This window comes from Panthera tigris, chromosome B4, assembly GCF_018350195.1.
Source record: "Panthera tigris isolate Pti1 chromosome B4, P.tigris_Pti1_mat1.1, whole genome shotgun sequence".
In the NCBI taxonomy this organism is placed as follows: domain Eukaryota; kingdom Metazoa; phylum Chordata; class Mammalia; order Carnivora; family Felidae; genus Panthera; species Panthera tigris.
Genome location: NC_056666.1, coordinates 24,862,049 through 24,885,233, shown reverse-complemented (window position 1 = coordinate 24,885,233; position 23,185 = coordinate 24,862,049). Strand labels below are relative to the sequence as shown.

General features: G+C 39.2%; 2 protein-coding genes across 6 annotated transcripts in view; one reads left to right on the top strand and one right to left on the bottom strand.

Moving 5' to 3' along the window:
• PTCHD3 (patched domain containing 3) overlaps window positions 1-18,941 on the top strand; it is a 49,959-nt gene extending 31,018 nt beyond the window's left edge. Inside the window, 1 exon segment of the mRNA XM_042991287.1 lies at window positions 18,868-18,941. Within this exon segment, the coding sequence (XP_042847221.1) occupies window positions 18,868-18,881 (14 nt within the window). The 3' untranslated portion in view covers window positions 18,882-18,941.
• Window positions 13,710-23,185, bottom strand: part of LOC102960429 (ankyrin repeat domain-containing protein 26) — a 136,212-nt gene continuing 126,736 nt past the window's right edge. For 2 of the 5 annotated variants that reach the window (XR_006219701.1, XR_006219703.1), the window contains 2 exons: window positions 17,627-17,671; window positions 13,946-14,256 (listed from right to left, as the gene is read on the bottom strand). The gene's annotated coding sequence lies outside the window, so the exon portion shown is untranslated. Of the gene's footprint in view, window positions 13,748-13,945; window positions 14,257-17,626; window positions 17,672-20,605; window positions 20,689-23,185 lie in introns of those variants that run through there. The other 3 variants (XR_006219704.1, XM_042991280.1, XR_006219702.1) reach the window with 2 other exon arrangements.

Sequence of the window (23,185 nt, the reverse complement as noted above, 5' to 3'; positions counted from 1 at the left end):
CTTCATTTTTTTCTAAAGTTTGTTTCTTTATTTTGAGAGAGAGGGAGGGAGAGAGTGCACGCACAACTAGCGGGCATGCTGTGGGGGAGGGGGTTAGGGGCAGGGAGGGACAGAGAGAGAGGCAGAGAGAGAATTCCAAGCAGGCTCTGCACTGCCAGCGCAGAGCCCGATGTGGAGCTCCATCTCACAAAACCGTGAGATCCCGACCTGAGCCACAATCAAGGGTCAGATGCTTAACCGAATGAACCGCCCAGGCTCCCCACCAATGTCATCTCCAAGTTCTTAAAAGTGGACAGACCATGACAGGCTGGGAACGAATGAACCGCCCAGGCTCCCCACCAATGTCATCTCCAAGTTCTTAAAAGTGGACAGACCATGACAGGCTGGGAAATGTTTCAGCATTTGGCATTCCACAATTTTTCTTTCATCTGTAAGTGAAATTGATGAAAATGGTTGATTTTCACTTTTATTCCTGAAGCCCGGTACTATTAGATTCTGTTCCATGATGGGGACAGTTTGTACATATATGCACGCAGCAGTAGAAGGAAACTGAAGCGCAAGCTGCTTTACCAAGTTCTTGGCTTCACATATACAAACATGTGATTGTATGTGTGTGCGTGTCCAGCAAAATGTGTGTCTACCCAGTCAACCTGTGAGGAGGACTAGCCTGTGGCCCCGTGTTTCTATCTTTCCTCTCTGCGATACTTGGCATGCCTCTCATCTGCAGACTAGTTCTCATGTCACAAGCTGGCTGCAGCCTTCTCAGGAACACATTCAGACACAACTGCATTGAGAAGGAAAGCGACTGCTTATCCCTGTGCCTCTTATAATGAGTGAAGAGCCTTTTCCCCAAGAACCGAAGACTTCTCACGTCTCACTGGGCACAAATGCAGTGGCATGCCCACATCCGATTCAATAACTGACCAGCAAAATTGGATCGCAACAACTGGCTTAGATCAATTAGAATTTATTCCCCGGGACGTGGATAGTATGATCTTTCTCAAGTCACATGAGTTAGGACCACACACTGCAATGAAAGGGCTCTACATCAAGAGAAAAGGTAGGAATGGCTTTTAGGTAGGCAAACAAGATTTTTTTTTCTGGTAACACTCCTTGAAACTTCAACATGCTTCCCAATGTGTAGGGAAGAAAACCAACTGCTCGTATCCATAGCCGATCTTAGATCATGTTAACTATCCCATAATGGTAGCCCATCCCAGGAATAGTGTGAGACTTCATCTGAAAGTGTCTAAATTAACTTATTCCATTTAGTCTGGTTTTTTCTTTGGCTATACAGGAGAGAAAGTGGAAGCAACAATTGATACTTGAGAAATTGGGCTATTATACCCACAAACTCCTGTAAAAGGACATTCACAGTAGCTGGCCACACTCCCTTTCGTGTTTGCCCATCACAATTTCTGCTGGTCATTTCACAATGACACTCAAGACAGACCAAACTGAACAATAATGACACGCAGCTTTCTTTTAGATAGAAAAAATATGTTGTAAAGTAATATAAGCCATCTTTCATCTAATAAATACTGAGCTCCTTTTATATTCTCTTGTTTGGGACTACAGTAATAATAATTGGCAAAAAACAGACCTAAACCACGACCTCGTGGAGCTGGAGTCCAGTAGGGAAGACAGGCATTACTGGCTAACAACAGTAATAAAAACAAACGTCAAATTGTCAGTGATAAAGGCCAAGAAAGAGAGATGCAGTGAGGTCCAGGAAGGCAGACTCAAGGAGGTGAAGCTTAAGCCTGTGTTGTGGGTAGAGAGAAGCCACCTTGGTAAGCAGTGTTGGGGTAGAAGAGTGACCCAGAAAGAAGGAACAGCATGTGAGAAGGCTCTGTGGCAAGAGAGACACTGGCTAGAGAGGTTGTGCAGGGGAATTTCTGAAATGTCTTATCTAAGGAGTGGTATCAGATTTATATTTGAAAGGGTTATTCTGCCAGGGTAAAGGTCGGATGGCATGCAAGAAGGCCACTTTTAAGGTCAAGGTAATACACCACATAAAAAAAAATGGTACTCCCTCAGATTAGGGTAGAAACTGACAGAAGAATTCAAAAGATTTTCAGGAGGTAAAAATTTCAGAATTCAGTGATACATAGGATGAGAGATAAGCTAGCACGTTCAATGATCGGTGGTACCAGTCAGTGAAAAGAGAACGTACAAATAGGACTTGGGGCAGTCAGGGGGGACATCCAAAATACATAAAGATCTCATATAACTCAATAATAAAACAAAACAAGAAATAGTCTGATTTTAAAATGAACAGAGGCACTGAATAGACATTTTTCCAAAGAAGACATACAGATGACCAACAGGTACATGAAAAGAAGTTCAACACCACTTATCACTAGGGAAATGCAAGTCAAAGCCACAGTGAGAAACCTATCATCTCACATCTGTTAGAATGGCTATGAACAAGAAGACAAGAGACAACGAATGTTAGGGAGGATGTGGAGAAAAGGGAACCCCTGTGTACTGTTGGTGGGAATGTACATTGGTGCAGTCGCTGTGGAAAACAGCATGCATTTGTCATTCCGCATTAAAAAAAAATTAAAAATTAAAAACAGAACTACCATATGACCCAGTAATTCCACTTCTGGGTATTTATCTAAAGAAAACAAGAACAGTAATTTGAAAAGATAGATACACCCCCTTGTTTATTGAAGCATTATTTATAATAGCTGAGATATGGAAACAACCTAAGTATCCATTAATGGATGAGTGGATGAAGAAAATGTGGTGTAAGTATAAAATGGAAAATTATTCAGCCATAAAAAGGAACAAACCTTTCCCTCTGCCATGACGGATGAGACTTGAGGGCACTATGCTAAGTGAAATAAGTCAGAGAAAGACAAATACTGCATGATCTCTTATATGTGAAATCTAAAAACTGGTGACTTCAGCGACAAGTATTGAGAATACTTCTATTGAGGCAGAGGCTAAATGGGAATGGATTGGGCAGTACGTGGAAGGTGAGAAAATGGATGCTGTGACTTCAAATCATCTCTGAAGGAGTTTGAGTGTGGAGGACAGAGATACAGAAGGATAGCTGGAACGGTGTATGAGAACCAAATATAGTTATTTTAATGAGGGAGTCTTTAACATATTTAAAAAGCTACCAGGAGGATTCCGTGAGTAGAGACTGAAGTTACAAGATAGAGAAGGAGTTATTCATACCATAAAGAACTGGAGAAAAGAACAGGAAGATGGAATCCAAAATACAAGTGGAGGGATTGGCCACTGACAAGAGAGAAATCAAAGCTTGGGATGGTAAAAGGAGGTGCACTGGGTGGAACAGAGCGTGAGGAACCTGTCAGAGCCAGTGAGGTTCAAAGTGCTGGAAAGTGATGACCATGTGATCTGGAATAATGGGCGGTTGTGGTCAGAGGGTAAAATGCTGTCACTTCTGACTCTGGAGGTGAGGTTAATGGAATACGCTCTATCTCATTTCCTTAAGACCCACAAGGGGATTTACAGGCTAAAAAATTATGTTTAAAAGCCAGACTTCTTCTTCTGCTTTCTGGTTCATAACCACTCAATCAGAACCTTTCTTTCCACCGTTTTGCTGTCAAAGTAAATGTTAAATATTCTGAGGATGCTGTCCAAAATAGCGTAGAAAATGTCAGTGTGAGACTTGCAATAAACCAGATTCGATTCTCTCAGAACTAAAGCGATCTAGTTTTCATAGTAGGTGGAAAAATGTATTATTAGTCTGTTTCCAAGATTTCCACAAGAAAAGCACAGTCATTATGTTACTATAGTGGGTTGAGCTTTTACAAAATAGACTTGGAAAGCCTAAAATATACGAGTATATAATTAATCTTTGCATTATGCTGTTGAGCTCTACAGAAGCTTCCCACACCTGGCACCAGGAATCTTCTACCCAGAAGAACTCTCCTCTTCACGTATTCATTTCCAGATTTGGTGAGAGCCATCCTCCCAGGCACTCACTACAGAACACTCATTATACTTTGTGAGATGGAACTTAATGAAAGTCAACACTAGTAGCTATATCTAGAGCTTTTGTTATCAGCATAATTATGTGACCACACGTCAGTCCAAGGCAGCATCCCCAGGCCCCACTTTGAGCACAAAGATTTTAGACTGAAGATTTCTGTTGAATGCCTCCATTCCAGGCTTCTGAGAAAGTACCATATACAGTGGGTCAAAGGAAATCCAGTCACATTTGGTGACTGGGTGGAAGAGGTACGGAGGGAGAGACAGAGAAAGGGAGAAGGAGAGGGAGAGCTATCGATTTTAGGTTAGGAGGCTCTGAGTCCAGAAATTTTTCTGAATTCAACCTGCCCACCATTATGCTCACCCATAGAGGTAAACGGAATAAGAAATACTGGAGAGTAACAACAGGTCACATATGTAATTCTCTCCATGAGACTTTCCTCCTAAGATGAAGATCTCCAGACTTAGATCTAGTCCTCAACCATAATTACAAGCTGTGCATTTTCACTGCATTTAGTAATGTAGTTCCTACTGCATTGGGAACATTGGCCTGGGGCCATGCTGTAGTCTTGATACTTTCCTAGGAACATCTAGTGGACACAGGTTACATTTAAAATCTGCCCATAAACCTTTTCTTTTGGTAATTGCACCTTATATGGTCCATATAATTCTTACGCAGCTGCCAGTCAAGTGGGCACATAACCCAGATCAATCAATGAGGGTCCTTTATAGGAATACCAGGAGAGAGACTAATGGCTTCTGGTTTGAGGGCTGTGTATATCATGAAAATCTAGTGCTGCTGGGGCAAGCTTTCCTGGAACATGGACAGATGTGGAGGAGGATGAGGACAATACAAAGAAAAACAGAGCCAACAGTGGAGCATCTATATGTAACTGTCTGAAGTCATTCAAGTCCTGAACTTTTAAGTTTCATGAGTTGATAAAATTCCCTTTTGCTTAAGATAGTTTGCACTGGGCTTCTATTACTTACAACCAAAAGGGATCAGACTGACGAAGAGGAGGAAAACTCGTGGTAAAGGGAGGGAGAGGAGAGGAAGTTCCCAGAACTAGAGCTAGACAACAACTTTACAACAGCATTTAGAACGGGAAGATAGCTGGTTCCCCACTGGGATCCCTTCCTTTGTCTTCCGTAGGCCCAGGATGGTATGCTAAACCAGAATATGTTAACAGAGTCAGGTGGGAGCTGAGATATCTTCCTTCTCCTTCCTCAAACACCTTCAGTATGCCTCTCACTTACAAATAGCATTGCTAGGAGAGCTTAACTCTAAGCACACCTGACATTCTTACCCTCCTTCTCATCCTGCCTGTATTCTCAGCCAACTCGTACCCTTGGGCCAGACAGGGAACTCCTGGCCAAGATCACTTTATATCTGACTTCTCCTCACATAACCCAAATTAGGTTACTCAATGCCCGTTCACTTGCAAAATGCCCAGAGACACTCCTTTCCCTCCCACTGCAATTCCAACCATGTATATTCCACCCCTGTAACCAAAGAGGCGTCCATACACCATTGTAGCATTTGCCTTGACAGCATTTGTGAATTCTCATTATGCACACACTTAAGTGGATCACAGCATTTGTATGCCGAGGAAAATATAATTTAAAAATGACATGGCCCTTGTATATATTTGGGCAACATTATCTCCTCTGTAAACCTTTTGAGTAAATTATAGACCATATCTGATATTATTTATTATTCTCAATTAGATACGTTTGGACACTTTCTCATTAATCTAACCTTACTTAAATGGAACCAATCACACTTCACTCCCTCTCCTCTCTTTACCAGGACTGGACCATTAAATACCCACAATTGACAGTAATCGCACGTAATCACATATCACCTATGCAGCCCTTTCTCTTTCTCTGGCACAAGCTATTAGTTCATCCTCTGATCCAGAAAAAAAGGAAAACTCAAAGAACACATACTGTTCTGCCCCAAATTATTTTGAGAGTGTAGTAAATAGCTAATATTGTCCCCAACTACCTCTAAAGAATGAACAAAATAACTGAGAAGGTTTAACATGGCCCAGATAAGGAAATACAATTTGACAAGCACCAAAACAATACTTCAGTAGTGACTTTTACATATGGGCTACAGTATTGGCCTTAACCACCCCACGCTATAATATTTGAAGATCTATAATTAGGCAGGAAGATTAGGGATTCTTTGTCAGAAGAGGCAGATGTTTCCAAGCTCTGAAAAGCACAAATTGCTGGTCCCATCTCCCTTAAGTTTTAAATATTTATTATTCCTTCATTCATTTTACCGACATATATTGAGAACTAACATCAGTCACAGAGATGGATAAAACACATTCCACATAATAAGTTCACAACATAATAAGTCGTACAGGTATGCGCAGAAGTATTTAATATTATTGGTCATTTTTTGAATTAAAGCATTAAAAGTCCAGGAGGTAATATCTAGCACTTAAATTATACTGAACACAGAATGGTATTCTGGAAAGGTGAGGGGTTTTTTTGGCAGGAAGTAAGCAAGTTTGGGGACACACAGGTATGCAGAAGTCTAACTGATACCTCCACAAAATATATTCAGAAGCATATAGATCTCCTCTGCACCCAGTACTGCTTTTCCTTAGGCTCAGGGCCATGTAAGACTGTTCGAGAGTAAGATCCTGTCACCGCACCCATTCTTGTAACAGCCCCCTATTTCAGTCTGGAGATTACTCCTCCCTCAATCTAGTCCACGTACTCTGGGTGGGTTCTGCCACTGCTCCACTGGTGGACCATATGTCTCAGATCCACATTCCCCTCCCCATGGAGCTTGGTTCTTGGGTGGGCATATATGTGATTCCCAGATCTCTCAGTAAAGGGTCTTGTGTTCCCGCTAGGCTTAAATCTTGAACTCATCTGAGTCTAGAACTGATGTAGTCATTTTGCCACGAAGAGGGAGACTCTAAGTCCCAGTGGCCATGACGGGGAAACTTGCATATAAAGCAGCCCAGTGCAAGGCAGAGAAGAAGCATGGAGGGGCTGGATGTCAAGCCCTAATGATATTGAGCCCAGAATCCAACTGTCCTGGAAGCCAGGTTATCTGTGGACTTTTCAGTTGAATGAGAAAATTTCATTTCTGCTTTATGTCCTTTGGAACAGTTCTAACACTTGTAAACTAATGTGGAAAACAATTATAACAGACCTGCTTTGTCAATGCCTTCTCACCATCTTCTGGGCCCTATCCAAGGTCGCCAGGGCTTAGAGTCTAACAAGGATGCCACAACTTCAAGTTGCTTTAAAAGCAACATCATAGAAAATGTGATTGTGGAATGTTTAGCCAAAATTTATTTTGTAGGCATTTTGAGAAATCCCAATTTTATTTATTGGGTAATCTACAAAAGCTAGCAGGAAGCAATTAGATACAATACACTTTGATTATTGGTCTTGGCCATCCAAACTCTTAAATGCATTAGAATTATGGTAACAAAGACAAGACATATAGCCAGATCCTGAAGCATGTAAATAGATTTCTAGTATTTATTGCTTTTTAGTAGCTGGTTTGTAGTCATAGATATGAGTTTGTATGAGAAAATGCTAATAAAATTGCCAATATGAGGCTTTAAGTTTGAAACCTACTCTGTAATTTAACATTTGTGAGCAAAATTACTGCAGTGTTCCACCTTATTCATTAGTCACCCCCTCCACATTGAAGCTTTGTTGCAAGCAATGAAAATCACAAATCTTATTCTACCTACAAATTCTTATTTAATGCAGGAACTCTAAGTCTTATAATCTATGAGCCCATATTTGAGGGAAAGTTATAACCAAACATCACCCAACAGCTTGTAATCTTAGAAAAAAATGTAAAAAATGAAAAACAGCAGTGTCAAACTTTAAAAAATGGGAAAATGGTGCCATCTTGTGGTTATAAAGGAGTAAAAATAACAATTTTATCTTCCTTTTTTCAATATTTTAAACAATCATTGCCAAAATCTGGCCCACCTTAAACAATTATTTCCCTCAGTGTTCTGAAATACCCAGATAAAGACTCTTTATTCCTCCTTTAGAATATTGTTAATGTGTAGACTTTTCCTTGACAATCAGATTCATTGCTATCTCAGCCAGGAAAATCTAATTTCCTGAGAAAATAGTTCCCATGATTATACTTTGATCTTTGAATCTGAGACAGATCTAAATCCCAAATGCTAAGGTAACGCACTCATAGAAAAAAGCTCTAAAACATTTTTTAGACATTAACATGGTAATCAGCAAATGTCTTTGAGAGATGCTTCCAAACACCAGAAACAGCATGTGATTTGATTTTTAAGAGTCCATGAAAGTGCAGGTTGACTTCCAGAAAACATAGTGCCGTAAGAAGCGTTAAAATACTTCTTCCCAGAAATATTTGGATTGACCAAAGAAATAAGATGAGCATGAGCCAAAATATCCCAAATGCCCCACATCTTATATACCAGACTGAAGGAAAATGCCAAGAGCTGACTCATATGCATCCTTACTTTGAATACAAAATGGTGCCAGAAGAAGCAGAAGCAGACCTTTCTCCGCATTATAAATGCAATCTGGTACATCCATGGGCACATCAGTCCATGAAGACTAAAGGAATCTCCTCATAAGTGATAATATTTGGGTGATATGCATTTGTGCTAGCATAAAGGACCAGGATCCTAGTCTAAGTTGATACAGTAATTTAAATAGTTATGCTTAAATTTAATAATATACTTCAATAGGAAAGACATTTGTACTTTATAGGACTAGGAAGTAAATATACAAATTTGCACTACTTGCCTGGTACAATTATTGATGGGAACAGTGAGAATAGAAATAGCAGCAGACTCAGGGCACCTGGGTGGTAAGCATCTGGCTCTTGGTGTCAGCGCAGGTCAGGATCTCAAGTTTTGTGGGTTGGGTTCAAGTCCTACATTGGACTCTGAACTAACAACAGACAGGACGGAGCTTGCTTGGGATTCTCTCTCCCTCTCTCTCTGCCCCTCCCCATCTGCTCTCTCTCTCTCGCTCTCGCTCTCTCTCTCTCTCTCTCTCTCTCCTTCTCTATCTCAAAAATTAAAAAGTTTACTTACATGTTAGTTATCAGGCTCACACACATAATTTAGTTGCACTAAATTCTTGGCCTTGAGACCTGGTTGAAAGTCAACTTGTAAAAACAGTAAATAATTATCCCCAGTCCAGGTGCTCTTGTCCTTTTGAATGAATCCCTTGCTTCAGAAGCATTTGTTATTGAGACGCCAATGGCCCACTGTCTGCAGAGACCCTGTAAGGCTATTAAACACCAGTGTCATTCAGAATAAAACTGTAATAATCCAAATTCTAAGGCCCTTGTTCATTCATCAGTTGATGGACTTTTGGGTTGTGTCCACTATGATTTCAAATATTCACATGGGTGAATGACATTGCCATTCTCATGGTCATAAAACTGAACATGCTGTTTTCAGTGACAACAAGATATTTCATGGAACAGTTTGAGAAGCAGTATCTTAGTAGGAGCCAGTATGCCTGGATCTAAATTCCCAATTCTGCTGGTGATGAGCTATATGACCTTGAGCAAACTACCTAAAACTTCCGTGTCTCAGTCTTTGCATCTGTAAAATGAAGGTAATAACAGCACCTACTGGGGCACCTGGGTGGCTCAGTCGGTTCAGCGTCTGGCTCTTGATTTCGGCTCAGGACATATCTCAGGGTCATGTGATTGAGCCCCACATCAGGCTCTGCGTGGACAGCGAGGAGCCCGCTTGGAATTCTCTCTCTCTCTCTCTCTCTCTCTCTCTCTCTCTCTCTCTCTCTCTCCCCCTACCAGACCTTCCCCACAATCTCTCTCTCTCTCAAAACAAAGAACCTTAAAAAAGTGATCTCCAAATAAATAATAATAGTATCTACCTCACTGGGATGTTGGGAAGATTAAATTAGGAAATAATACATGAACAACTTAGAAGGGTACACAGCGCATAGTCAGCTCTAAGAGTATGCATTTAGCATGATTACTGTTGCTGTATTTTGCGTTCCAATACAACATGACAGTTTAGGCAGGTGGCATGCCAGTAGAAGTGGTCCCCTATACAAATTATACTGAGGTTATTCTTCACTCCACCGCAAGTGGCAGCAAATGGGGAGCATGAGGCCCAGAATCTCTCCTCAGTACTTCACACAACTTTCGCCAACGCCACTAGCCAATGGTACTTTTTTTCCACTTATAATACTTTTAACTAACTTCCTCTCTATACTATTCAGTGGACAATGCTCACAGACTACAGTACAAACAGCACCTCCTAGACTGAGTAATAAATCCTTTACATGACCATCAGAGGCAAGGGAAAGCCACTGACATGGGAATAATGGAGTCTTGCTAAACCAAAGTTCCTCAATCATTTCATGTCCGTACTGTTTACGTTAGGCTGCTTTAGCAGGTACTCTGATGAAGAGATTAAGGCTTTGTGGTAAAAGCAGATCAGAAAAGCTGTCCTCAGAGCTTTGCAGTTGGTAAAGTGCTATAAATCTATAAATCCCAGTTCTGGCTGTGTAAGGAAGAAAGACAAATTTAGAGTGCTAAACACTAAGATCAAGGTCTAAGGAAGCAACATAGTCAGTTTTGCTATTGCTATAGGGATCACAGCAGAGAAAACGACTGCAGATTAAGATTCTAAAATTTTCAGGGCAAATTTTGGAAAGGTCCAGCTGTTGATCTGAGAATCCATTGTATCATGGAGAGAAAGGCCAACATGTTTATTAGTCTTTACCTTCTACAGCCTTGTTTTATAAGCTGTGGAACTTGATCCATTCAAAGGTTATGTAATCAGGTTGGTGTTTTCCCCCTCTGCGGTAGTCAGTTTTGCTATTGTGGTGGTTTGGTTTAGGTTTTATAGTCTGTGGGTTGAACATCACAGTCTAGCTTCCATTAATGTTATACCACATTGTATATAGTTCAGGAAAATTACAATAGTTTACTTCCATTTCTTCTTTCCTAGACAGATCCTTCCTGGGTCGGTGGGATTATAGTTTTCATTAAGTTTAGGAAGATTTTGGCCATTTTTTTTTCCTGTCCCTTTCCCCTGCCTCTTTGGGCAATTGTGTTATTTCCCCCCTTGAAGTTTTCTCCCAGGTTTCCAATGTTAAACTTCAGTCTTTTGTTTTGTGATGTCTAATTAATGTGTTTATTCCTGTCCATCGTATTGTTCAGGTCTAACATAATTTATATCTCTGTAAGTGTTATTTGGTTTTTAAAACAGTAGCTTCTATGCCTCTAGTTATCTTTTCATGCTTTGTTTGGAGATATAGTTAAGTTACTTACAAACAGTTGGATCCTTTAGTCTTGCTCTTACGAATTATTGGATGAATCCAGAGTGGTGATCAGCCTAAGGTAAATTATGAGTTTTTCTATCCTAGCTAATGTGAATAGATACTGTCCCTCGTGCTGTGGGAGCACCAGGCAATGTTTCCTCTACTCTTTTCAGATTTTTTTCCCTTGATGACTTCCTTCCATGTATGCATTGGTTGTTACTCTGCTGAATAGCCAAAGGGGACCCTCTGCAGATGTCCAGAGTTCTTTCTCTGTTCTGCTTTCTCCTCTCCTGTATGCTGACCTGTCATCTCTATCTGCCTTGAATTCACCAGACTCTCAGTTTTGTCACCTCGACTCAAGGAGTCTGGTGGAGTCTATCTAAATAATTTATGTCTCCTGTGTCGTAGCCTGAAAACTCTCTCAAGGCAGTGAGCTTGGGCATGTGTTAGGCTAACGTGTTTTGTTTTCAGGGATCATTGTCCTTCATTGTCTGAAGTTCTGTGTCTTGAAAATCATGTTAAAATTGTAATTTGTCTGTTTTGTTTTTGCTTGCTTCAGGTAGGAAGCTCAATCAGTACTGCAAACTCATTTGAAAGTTGTTGCTTCAACAGCTGGTATCTGGAAAGTGTAAGCATCCTCCAGTCTAGTTAAAATTACACACAGCAGAACGTTTATTATGCACCCCAAAAGGAGGTTTCCAATGTTGAAGTTACAGCACTTTGAAAAGTCTGGAATAGTCAGCAAAACACTTCTTAGTGGTTGGAAAATTTTCCCATAATCATATTTGTTCAGTCACGTTCTCTTTCTCGTTTTACAAATCTTACAATCACAGATTTGAAGACTGTTAGAGAGATACCACCCTCAACCTGGTTCATTCATGTCACCTAATTCTTTGAACCTAGCTTGCATCTAGATTAAGTAAATAACGTGCCCATGCTTAACCCTAGCATTCTTATCTAACATTGTTTAGCATTTACAGAATAAATGAAGAGTCAACTGGTCAGAGAGCCTGCCTGGGATTCTCTCTCTGCCGCTCTCTCTCCCTCACTCTCCCTTTTCACACACCCTCTCTCTTTCTCTCAAAATAAATAAACTTCAAAAAAGCCAGAGGCCTCAGATTTTGACTGATGAACTGTATGGAAGGAGAGACCCTTCCCTAAGATGGGTGACACTGAACAAGGACCAAGTGAGGGCAGTGACCAGGCACTTGATTTTCATCTTGCTGAGTGCTTTTGAAACATGCAAATGTTGAAACCAAAGCAGATGGATATATAGATCTGGAACTTGATGGTAATTATTGGATTAGAGATGTAGATTTGTGAGTCAACTGTGGATAGTGGACAGTTGAAACTGTGGACTTGAATGAAATTACCTAGGGAAATATATTAACGGATACAGATACATGTAAATCAAATATTAACAGTAATTGTTTCTCGGTTGCCAGAAGTATTCTATATACCTTTGTCTTTACCTGTGTCAATTTTATTTATTTATTTAGTTAGTTAGTTAGTTAGTTATTGTGTGTGTGTGTGTGTGTGTGTGTGTGTGTGTGTGTCAAGTTTTCATTTAAATTCTGGTTAACACACAGTGCAATATTGGTTTCAGGAGTAGAATTTAGTGATTCATCAGTTACATACAACACCCAGTGCTCATCACAAGTGCCCTCCTTAATACCCATCCCTCATTTAGTCCATCCCTTATTTGCCTCCCCTAGTTTTTAAAAAATAATCAGCATATCAGGGTGCTTGGGTGGCTCAGTTGGTTAAGCGTCTAACTCTTGATTTCGGCTCAGGTCACATTCTCATGGTTTGTGGGATCAAGCCCCATGTTGGAGTTTGTGGTGACAAATCCCTGCTTGGGATTCTCTCTCCCCCTCTCCCTCTGCCCCTCCCCCACTTGTGCGTGCTCTCTCTCAAAATAAATTTTAAAAATAAGTAAATAAACATTTAAAAGCGAAATCATAGAGACTTTTTAAAAGAACGGATTTTTATAAAAAATATCCATTGTATATATAAACCACATCTTCTTTACCCATTCATCAGTTGATGGACATTTGGGCTCTTTCCATAATATGGCAATTGTTGATAGTGCTGCTATACACATTGGGGTACATGTGCCCCTATGAATCAGCACTCCTGTATCCCTTGGATAAATGCCTAGTAGTGCAATTCCTGGGTTGTAGGGTAATTCTATTTTTAATTTTTTGAGGAACCTCCACACTGTTTTCCAGAGCAGCTGCACCAACCGTGCATTCCCACCGACAGTGCAAGAGAGTTCCCATTTCTGCACATCCTCACCAACATCTGTTGTTTCCTGAGTTGTTAATTTTATCTACTCTGACCGGTGTGAGGTGGTATCTCAATGTGGTTTTGATTTGTATTTCCCTGATGATGGGCGACGTTGAACATCCTTTCATGTGCCTGTTGGCCATCTGGTTGTCTTCTTTGGAAAAGTGTCTATTCATGTCTTCTGCCCATTTCCTTCCTGGATTATTTGTTTTTCAGGTGTTGAGTTTGGTAAATTCTTTGTAGAGTATGGATACTAATCCTTTATCCCTCCCCGCTACCCCCCCGCCCCCCCCGCTACCCACCCCACCGCCGCCCCCCCTGCTACCCCCCCGCCCCTGCCCCCCATACCCCCTGTCCCCACCCCCCGGAACCCCCCCCCGATACCCCCCCTCGGGTCATGTTTTGGTTGCATGACAAGGAGTTAGAAATGAGCCAGAGCATTTGCAGGTAAGAAGACTTAGACATTTAGGATTAAAGGAAGAAAGGAGAAACAGAATGTTAAGAAGGTTAGATTTCTCAAAGTATTTTGATGTCTTTTGTGATCTGAGGAAGTGGAGATTACTGACCCTACACAGATTGACATTTTGGGAGAAAATTTCATGATGCTTGATTCGCTCTTGGAGTAACGTGAACAGAAGTTCTCAAACCTGCATATTCTCTCAGTTGGAACCAGCTGTATATCTTAATGTTCACTTCCATCAGAACCTGTATAAGAGAAAGAATGGGAGTCTGGTTAAACAAAAATGACCACGTCCGGGACCTGAAAAGGGTCATTCTGTTTCCTAATAGTGTAGCACTCTAAGACTACAGGAATAGGGGGGAAGGAAGCCCTATTGTGCCTATTCCGCCCTAATGTCAGAAAACATTAACACTTTGATTTTGTGAAGACTTCAGTGCAGCAGAGAGTTTTGAAGCAATAAAAGAAGTATATATAGGGGATAAAATAAAAGTGAAGAGTTGAGTTTTTGGATGGTTAGTATGGTTGTACTGAGAACCAAGCTAAGAATCACTGTATTTAATACTAATACTCTAAGGCTGAAAATCGAAGTTCTCCTTTTCAAATAGCAATAAAGATATTTTAAAGAATCTTCCCTGTGGTTCTCAGAAAGTAGACATGTGGTAGAAGAAAATCTATCTGTATTAAAACACACCGACATCTAATCTACAGACATAATTCAATATTCTGATTCTCCCTTTGAATCTTTCTCTAAATGTTATCACTTTTTGAGCTATCATCTGAAGGAATCATATTTCTTCTCATGGTGCTTATGGCAATGAATATGTTGTAGTTGTCTAAGGGAAAGGACAAGTGGACTAGTATAAGTTTAAAAAAGCCTTCAAATTTTTCTTATTCTTTACTTTTTCCAGAAGATAGGATCACTTTGGCTTTCCCCCCTTATTTTGCAAATGAAATGACACATAAATTTTGTATGTTTTTTCGTGTATGATTTCCAGCACTTTTTTCTCTGCACTTGAACAAATATGCATTTTGATTTAGGTCAACCAAGCATTTAGTGGACAACCTTGTCGTATAAGCTCAACTGTTCTCTGGAAGGTGATGAGTAGATAGGCTGTCGATATATAACGTGAATAACTAGGTTACAGATCCAGGTCCTTTCTAGTACCAATTTGTCTCTTGACAGTCACAGCACTGAATATTATCTGCAATTGGACAAAAATGTTTCAACTGATGCATCTGTCCCCTGGAGAACTAATTTACAAAAGCAGCTCCTATATGGATTATTACATGTTTGTCCTTGTATCTTTGAAGGTACCCTCAAACCTATTCTGTGAATATGATTTCCAACACGGACTCTGTTCTGCCTCCAGAGCATCCAGATGACCTCATTGCCAACTCCTTAACATGTTTTCTCAGGTGGCTACACGGCACCATACCTGTTCTGTGGGCCTGGCAAGTACACTTAATTGGTTTCAGGTGTCGGCTTGTAGAAAGTCACTGAAAAGCAAAGCCAGTGAGGACCACTTCCCATGGCAATAGAAATGATTAAGTTTGCTGAAGAAGTTAACTTGAAGGTTGGCAACTGCATTTTAGAAAGCTAGCGTCAGATAAATGAGGTTAAAAGTAATCTCAGTCAAATTAATCTTTAGCAAGTAGCTACATTTTAAAAGCTTGCTATTAATGTATATTTACCTAATGACACTGTATCTCTATCCCCCTTTGGGTTTCCATTTATACCACTTAACTAATTGGGCAATTATTTTCTAAGCATCTGTTAAGAGAACCAGACATTAGTCAGGGGCTTGAGAAATCTGAAGTTGTCTAAGATGTCATCCTTTAAGCAGATAGTAGCTTTGGCAGGGATACGATGGCTTTTTACATACGGCTTTAAGCATTATCATCAGAACCACCACCACTACCATCATCATTATCTTTATCATAGCTGCTATCATTCATTCATTTGTTTTAGAATTATCTATGGCATACCTAGTATGTGCCAAACACTTTTCACAATGCTAGGGATATAGCAAAGAACAAGATGTACTATATTAATGACACCATGATGTTTCTATTCTGGAGGGCTGAGAAGGATAGAATAAACATTTAAACACATTATATATTCTTAAATAGCTTGATATATTACTATAGATAGATGATTAAATACGACTTGTGATATACCTAAAATGATAGTGCTGTGAAGAAAAAGAAAGGGGAGGGAATGGATAGAAGGGATATGTAATGTTATTTGAGTGAGTGGTCAGGAAGGATCATTTGAGATGAGACTTGAAGGTAGAGACAGAGTGACCTAGGTTAAGTGTGTTGAGGAGGAACATTCTAGTTCATTTCATGTGAATTTTATTGTCAGTAAGAGTTTTGTTGGAAGAATTGGTTTTAATTCTTACATTTAAAAATTACGTTATTACTCCATTTGTTCAGAGAAAACAAAAAAAGGCTCAGAAAGATGCATCTTTGCAATCTCACAGCTACTCAGTGGTAGAGGTGGATTCAGCCTATTAGTACAATGTATTTTAGGCATTTTTTTTCCAGAGGGAGGGAAATCATATTTGGCTTGCATAATTAGGTGAAATTCCCAAAAGAAGAGACATTAGAGCTGGATGTTGAATGATGGACAGTGCCTATAAGCGGAGGCATGCGAAAGGGATTGGATGGGAAAGAATCAGGATGGAAGGTGATGTGAAGGTTGAAGCATATGAAGCGTCTGTGCCGAATGGTTATCAGAGCAGTATGGGTTGTGTTCTCAAAAGGGATCAAGCTGGATGAGGAAACTGGAGCTTGGCAAGAGACAAGTGTTATGCTCAATTTTGATTTGCATTTTGATTATTTGGATGGTACTAGGACACTAAAGGACTTTGTGTAATAAAGTGGCAGAAGTAAAACCATGTTTTATAAATATTGCCTCGGTAAGAGAATCTAAGGTGGATGGAAAGGGGAGAATTATATTAGGAGCTCATTACGTCTGCAGTTCCTAAACAGACTAGTAGATGCCTTGGGCATTGATGAGTCATCTTAAAGGAGCCACACATTCTTACGTGAATCACTTTATGAACAGAAAAAAAATTTTTACTTTTACTCAAATGTGTTTTACCATTTTAAAAATGGTATATTTAAAAATGTTTTAATGTTTATTTATTTATACACCCACTTCTTAACAATAAAGTAGGCTTGCAAAAATAAAAAGTTATTAAGAAAATCATAAGGGAGAAAAAAATGCATTTACATTACTAAACTAAAAAAAAATCTGTGTATAAGTGGACTTGCACAGTTCAAATATGAATGGAGATTCTAACCAAAATGCAAGAGAGATAGGGGTGTTGGATAACAAGCATTAAGAAGCATAGAAAAGAGGTATAGAGTGAGTCATTAAAAAATAGAGCACCTGGTTGAGTGTCCGACTTTGGTTCAGGTCATAATCTCAGGGTTCATGGGTTAGAGCTGACAGTGTGGAGCCTGCTTTGGATTCTCTGTTTCTCTCTCTCACTGCCCCTCCCCTGCTCATTCGTTCTCTCTCTCTTTCTCTCCCCTCAAAAATAAATAAATAATAAATAAATAAATAATAAATAAATAAATAATAAATAAATAAATAATAGAACTGACCTCTGCTGGATTTGGTTCATCAGACTGAAAGACAAAGCAGTTGATCTGAGAAAGGGAAAAACAAGAACAAAATACCTTTCACACATGTTCTCTTCTTACATTTATATAAATCCAAAGTATTTATGGCAGAATTGGAAGCCAATATCACTATATGAAAATGTGCTCAATGTTTTAATCTGTGAGTCACAGGAACCCATTTATAATTTACTAAACGTTTGCTATCCTATTTATCTTTGTTTAAAGCAGAGCTGCTCTGAAGCTTGTTGAGTGATCTGTGCACACCTAGTGAACTGGATACCTTTACATTTTGTTTCATTTGTCTTAAAAAAGAAAACTTACTGAGTTTTCAATAAAGAACTCTTGGTTGGGAAGGAGGAAGGGAAGCTGGGAGATGGCATAGGAAGAAAGAAATGAGAGACTCAGTGTTTTATAAACTTCATTGCAAAGAAAATCTGGCGTTCATTTCAAGCCAGTGTGGTGTTTGCTTTGCTTTGGTGAGTTATGCTCACATATTTCTAGTCAACAGGGTAGAACACACATCATCTGAAAAATGAAAAGCTTTATTCAATGTATTGTGAGAGATGCTCAAGTTTATACCTTCCACATCCATCTTCCCTCCTTGCCAGTATTAGGCCTGCTGCCTAGGGAGAGGATGCTGTCAACCATTGATATCGAAGCACTCATTTAATTTAGTTACTGCATCCTGTTAACTTTTATGAGTGGTGGGGGAGCCGTTTAAAAAAGACCTGCTGTGTTGACAGATGTGCCCTGCTCTGCAGCATGGGGCATTTTGAATGATTTCGCATCTCTACTCTTTTCCCCCCACTATCCAGTGAGAAAAGTAGTCCACAGTGCTTGGGAAATATTTGTATCTAAATCTTTATTGTAGGTTCCATTGTAGTAAGAAAAAAAACGTAAGTGGGTGTGCTTTATTTCCATAATTATTTTGCAGAGTACTTTGGCTATTGTCCTAGGGTTTATAGTCGATGCATTTTAACGCCATCTACATTTTGGACAGCAGGCCTCAGGCTCTGTTGGTTTAGCTCTTAGAGAAATAAGATTCCCCCCCCCCCCCGCCCAAAGATAGCCATTTATAATATATAAATGAGCTACTGAAGAGGAAAAGGCTAATAAGCTTTCAAACTGTGATTGTGCCATGCAGTGAATCATTCCTTTATGAATACATTTCTTTTGGAGCATGTATAATTATGAAACTTTTTTAATTTTTTCTATCTCAGTAGGAACTGGGAAGTAACAGCCCTCCACAGAGAAACTGGAAGGGAGTTGCTATTGCCCTGCTGGTGATTTTAGTTGCATGCTCACTCATCAGTATGTCAATCATCCTCTTAACCCCAGGTAATCTGTCTTTATTCCTCTCTTATGATGGTATTGTGGATGATAATTTCACATTCAAATGCCTTAAGAGGATAGCCATATGTGGTATCTTAAGACACGTTAGCACCGGTTGGAATAAAAAAAATGCGTCACCAGACATTTTGCAAATGGCACAGTAATTTTGTGGCTCAAATATCATGTAAGGTATTTTTGGGAAACTGAAATGTAAAACATACGTTGAGAATGCCAAGGGGATTTTTGGTCTCCATCACTACTTAGAGACTTATGTTTGTCAGTTAATAAATGCGGGGGACATTTGACTTCTATTGTGGGCCGAAGATGAGGGAGTGGAGCCTGGAGGTTCCCATATGTAGGTGATACCTCAACTATAATGATGGCGGTGAGGGAGGACTTGAGAGACAATGAGGGTTTGATGAAAAGAAAATGAGCTAAGCCCCTAAGTGCTTCTTTCTTCTGTTCCTTTCTTTCCTTGTAGTTTTATATCCCCAGTTTCCCCTTGTCTAAAGAACATTGCCAAATTGCCCTTGCAGTGATCTTTAAATTGTGTCCTTTACATTAAAGAGCTTAACACTAATATATAAATTATCAGAAGGCTCAGTTCCTCTTTGGGGATTATTTCAGTACCCAGAAGTTTTACTGCTCTTTAGCAGGTGCTGATATTGGAAGACAGAGACAGTCTGCTGACTTCTAAAACTCCCCAAAATGTCTTCCAGGAGCAAATCCATTTGGTATGCTACTACAACCGGCCCGCCTAGCTTCCTCAAAGACCAGACACCCATATATTGCTCCAGATGATAAAAAATAGTCATTTTCTGGGGGTAGGATTGAACTAGCCCAAAAATCAACTTATAGAATGAAGTTACAGCCTGTTGTTGAATATTATGTATGTACACTTCAGTTCTTGCCCCAGTTGTGTTATTTACAAGCCCTTAAACATATTGGACTTATTTTGCCATGTACAAAATGTGATTAACAGTAACAGCTCTCGGGGCGCCTGGGTGGCTTGGTCGGTTGAGCGTCCGACTTCGGCTCAGGTCATGATCTCACAGTTTGTGGGTTCGAGCCCCGCATCGGGCTCTGTGCTGACAGCTCAGAGCCTGGAGCCTGCTTTGGATTCTGTGTCTCTCTCTGCGCCTGCCCCACTTGCACTTTGTATCTCTCTCTCTCTCAAAACTAAAAACATTAAAAAAAAAAAAACCCTGATAGATTCCTTTAAAAAGAAAAGAAAAAGATAATTATGCACATCAATTCTGTATGAATTATTTTTCAGCTGTTGTATTTTATTAGAACCTCAAATATCCATGATAAAATATAAATGCCCACTTTCTTTTCTAAACCACATTGTATAACAATTATTTATATGTCACTGTATGACCGTAAATATTTTGTTGTATTTTTTCTTTGAAATATAAATTTTAGAAATAGGATAGCCTGGCCTCTAAAAATGGGGGGGGGGGGGGAAGCAAGGCAGCCTGATCCTTCAGAAGCAAAGTTTCTTTAAAAGAGGGAGTTGCATTCAACTGTTTATCCAACTGGGGGGAAAAAAGAAGAAAGAGTTCAGCATACATTTGCCCCCTGTGTTTGTAGAAGTGAGTATTTTAATATGCAGTTATTTGCCAGGCACTTTATCGTCCAGTTCTTTGTGTTTGAACAGTAACTTAAGATCTCCCATCCTAGAGTTCACTCACTACGTGTAAGAGGAGACTCTGTCAAAACAAATGAACAAAACAAACAGACAAATGAAAACCTTAACTAAATAGCCTTTTAAACTAAATAATATCCCAATTTATGCCTTTGTTCATAAAAATGAAAATTTAGTTGGAACAATTTCAGTGAATATTCATTGCTTTGGCCTCTTTTCACCAATATTTCTCTTGTTCTAAGCTTGTTCTGCTAATAAGTGTAAGGTCTAGTTGAATAAACTCTAGAAAAACTGGAATCCTTAAAATAAGACTTGGGAAACATCGTTATTTATACGGAAGACTCTTCCTTAAATCTGTGCATTACAGTTTGCACTTTGCATATGGCATCGGAGATCTGTGATCCTAGATTCACAGCTCACCTTGCTTCTGCTGGGACATCATCTGTAATTATGTTACCTTAGGGGAACAAGGCCAGTAAGAATACTTTCTTACGCAGGTTATGATTCAACATTTAGGAATTCTAGTTGCTCCAATTACCTTTTCTCTCCCAATCACATTCATTATCTTTATTCTCTGACCTAAAGCCTGGTGTTAAGAACAATTTTCATTTTATTACAATGTAATTCTTGGGGCGCCTGGCTGACTCAGTCAACAGAATGTGTGATTCTTGATCTCAGGATTGTGAGTTCAAGCCACATGTTGGGCATGGAGCCTGCTGAGAAAAAAAATGAAATTCACGTTTGAAACTATCAATTTTAAAGTGAACAATCCAGGTCACCTGGGTGGCTCAGTTGGTGTCTGACTCTTGGTTTCGGGTCAGGTAATGATCTCACAGTTCGTGGGATCAAGCCCCGCGGTGGGCCCTGCACTGACAGCATGGAGCCTTTTGGGAATCTCTCTCTCTCCTTCTCTCTCTGGCCCACCCCCGCTCACTCTTTCTCTCTCAAAATAAACAAACATTAAAAAAAATAATAAAGTGAATGATCCATTTACTGTGAAAGGCATTTAATACATTCACAGTGTGTGCAACCACTGCTTCTATCAAAGTGCAAAATATTTGTATCAGCCCAAAAGGAAACCTTATGCCTGCTAAGCAGTTACTCCCCATTTTCCTCTTCTATCTCCTGGCAGTCACCAATTTGCTCTTGGTCTCTACAGATTTACCTATTGTGAACATTTCATGTAAGAGTGACCAAAAAATAATGTGATGTTTTGACTTAACAATGTTTCACCCACATTGTCAGATATTAGTAATTCATTCTTTTTTATGGCTGAATAGTATTTCATTGCACGTGTGAACCACAATTTGTTCATCCGTGTGTCCACTGATGGAAATTTGGGTTATTTTCGCCTTTTGGCTACTGGGAATAGTGCAGCCATCAACGCATGTGTACATGTATTTTTTGAGTCCTATTTTTCCATTTTTAGGGGTATATAACTAAGAATAGAATTACAGGATCATATGGTAATTCTCTGTTTAATTATTCGAGGGAGGAACTACCAAACTGGATTTGGATCATGATAATTCTAACTTTATAGAGTGAATCAATAAGTGTTCTCTCCTCTTCTGGAAGAAAGAGAAGAGAAACTCTTTTGGAAGAGTTTGAGAAGCATTGATGTTAATTTTTTAAATGTTTGGTAGAATTCACAAGTGAACCCATCTGCTCCCGTATATTATTGGGAAGTTTTTCATTGCTGATTCAATTTCTTTACTTGTTTTAAATCCATACAGAGTTTCTATTTCCTTTTGAGTCAGTCTGGTAGTTTGTGTGTTTCTAGTAATGTGCTCATTTTATCAGGTTATCTGTTGGCATACAATCAATTGTTCACTGTATTCTGTCACAGTCCTTTTCATTTTTGTAAAATTGGTAGTAATGCTCCCAGTTTCCTATCTGACATTATTTGCATGTTATTTTTTTCTTTGTCATACAAATGTTTGTCAGTTTTGTTCATCTTTTTTTATTTTGTTGGTTCTCTCCATTGTTTCGCGTTTTGTTTTTTGTTTTTGTGGGTTTTTTTTTTTTTTTTTGCCACTTCTTTATGTGTAAAGTTAGGTCACTGATTTAAATTTCTCTTTTAATGGAGATGTTTATAGCTATAAATATCCTTTTGAGAAGTGTTTTCACTGCATCCCATTAAGTATTGGTATATTGCATTCTCATTTTCATTTGTTCCAAAGTATTTCCTAATTTCCCTTGTGATTTCTTCCTTAAATATTTCTTCTCAAGAGTGTGTTAATTTCCTTATATAGGTTATTTTTCCAGTTTTCTTTCTGCTATAGATTTCTAGTTTAATTCTACTGCACTCCGAGAAGACACTTTGAATGATTTCAATACTTTTAAACTTATTGAGACTTGTTTTGTGGTCTAAAATATGGCATATCTTGGAGAATATTCCATGTACTTGAAAATAATGTATTGAAAGAATGTATGTATATATATACATATATATATATATATATATGTATATATATGATTTATGTAACACACACATAGATATAAAATATCTCCTAATTAATAGTGTTGTTCAAGTCCTGTATTTTCTTATTAATCTTCAGTCT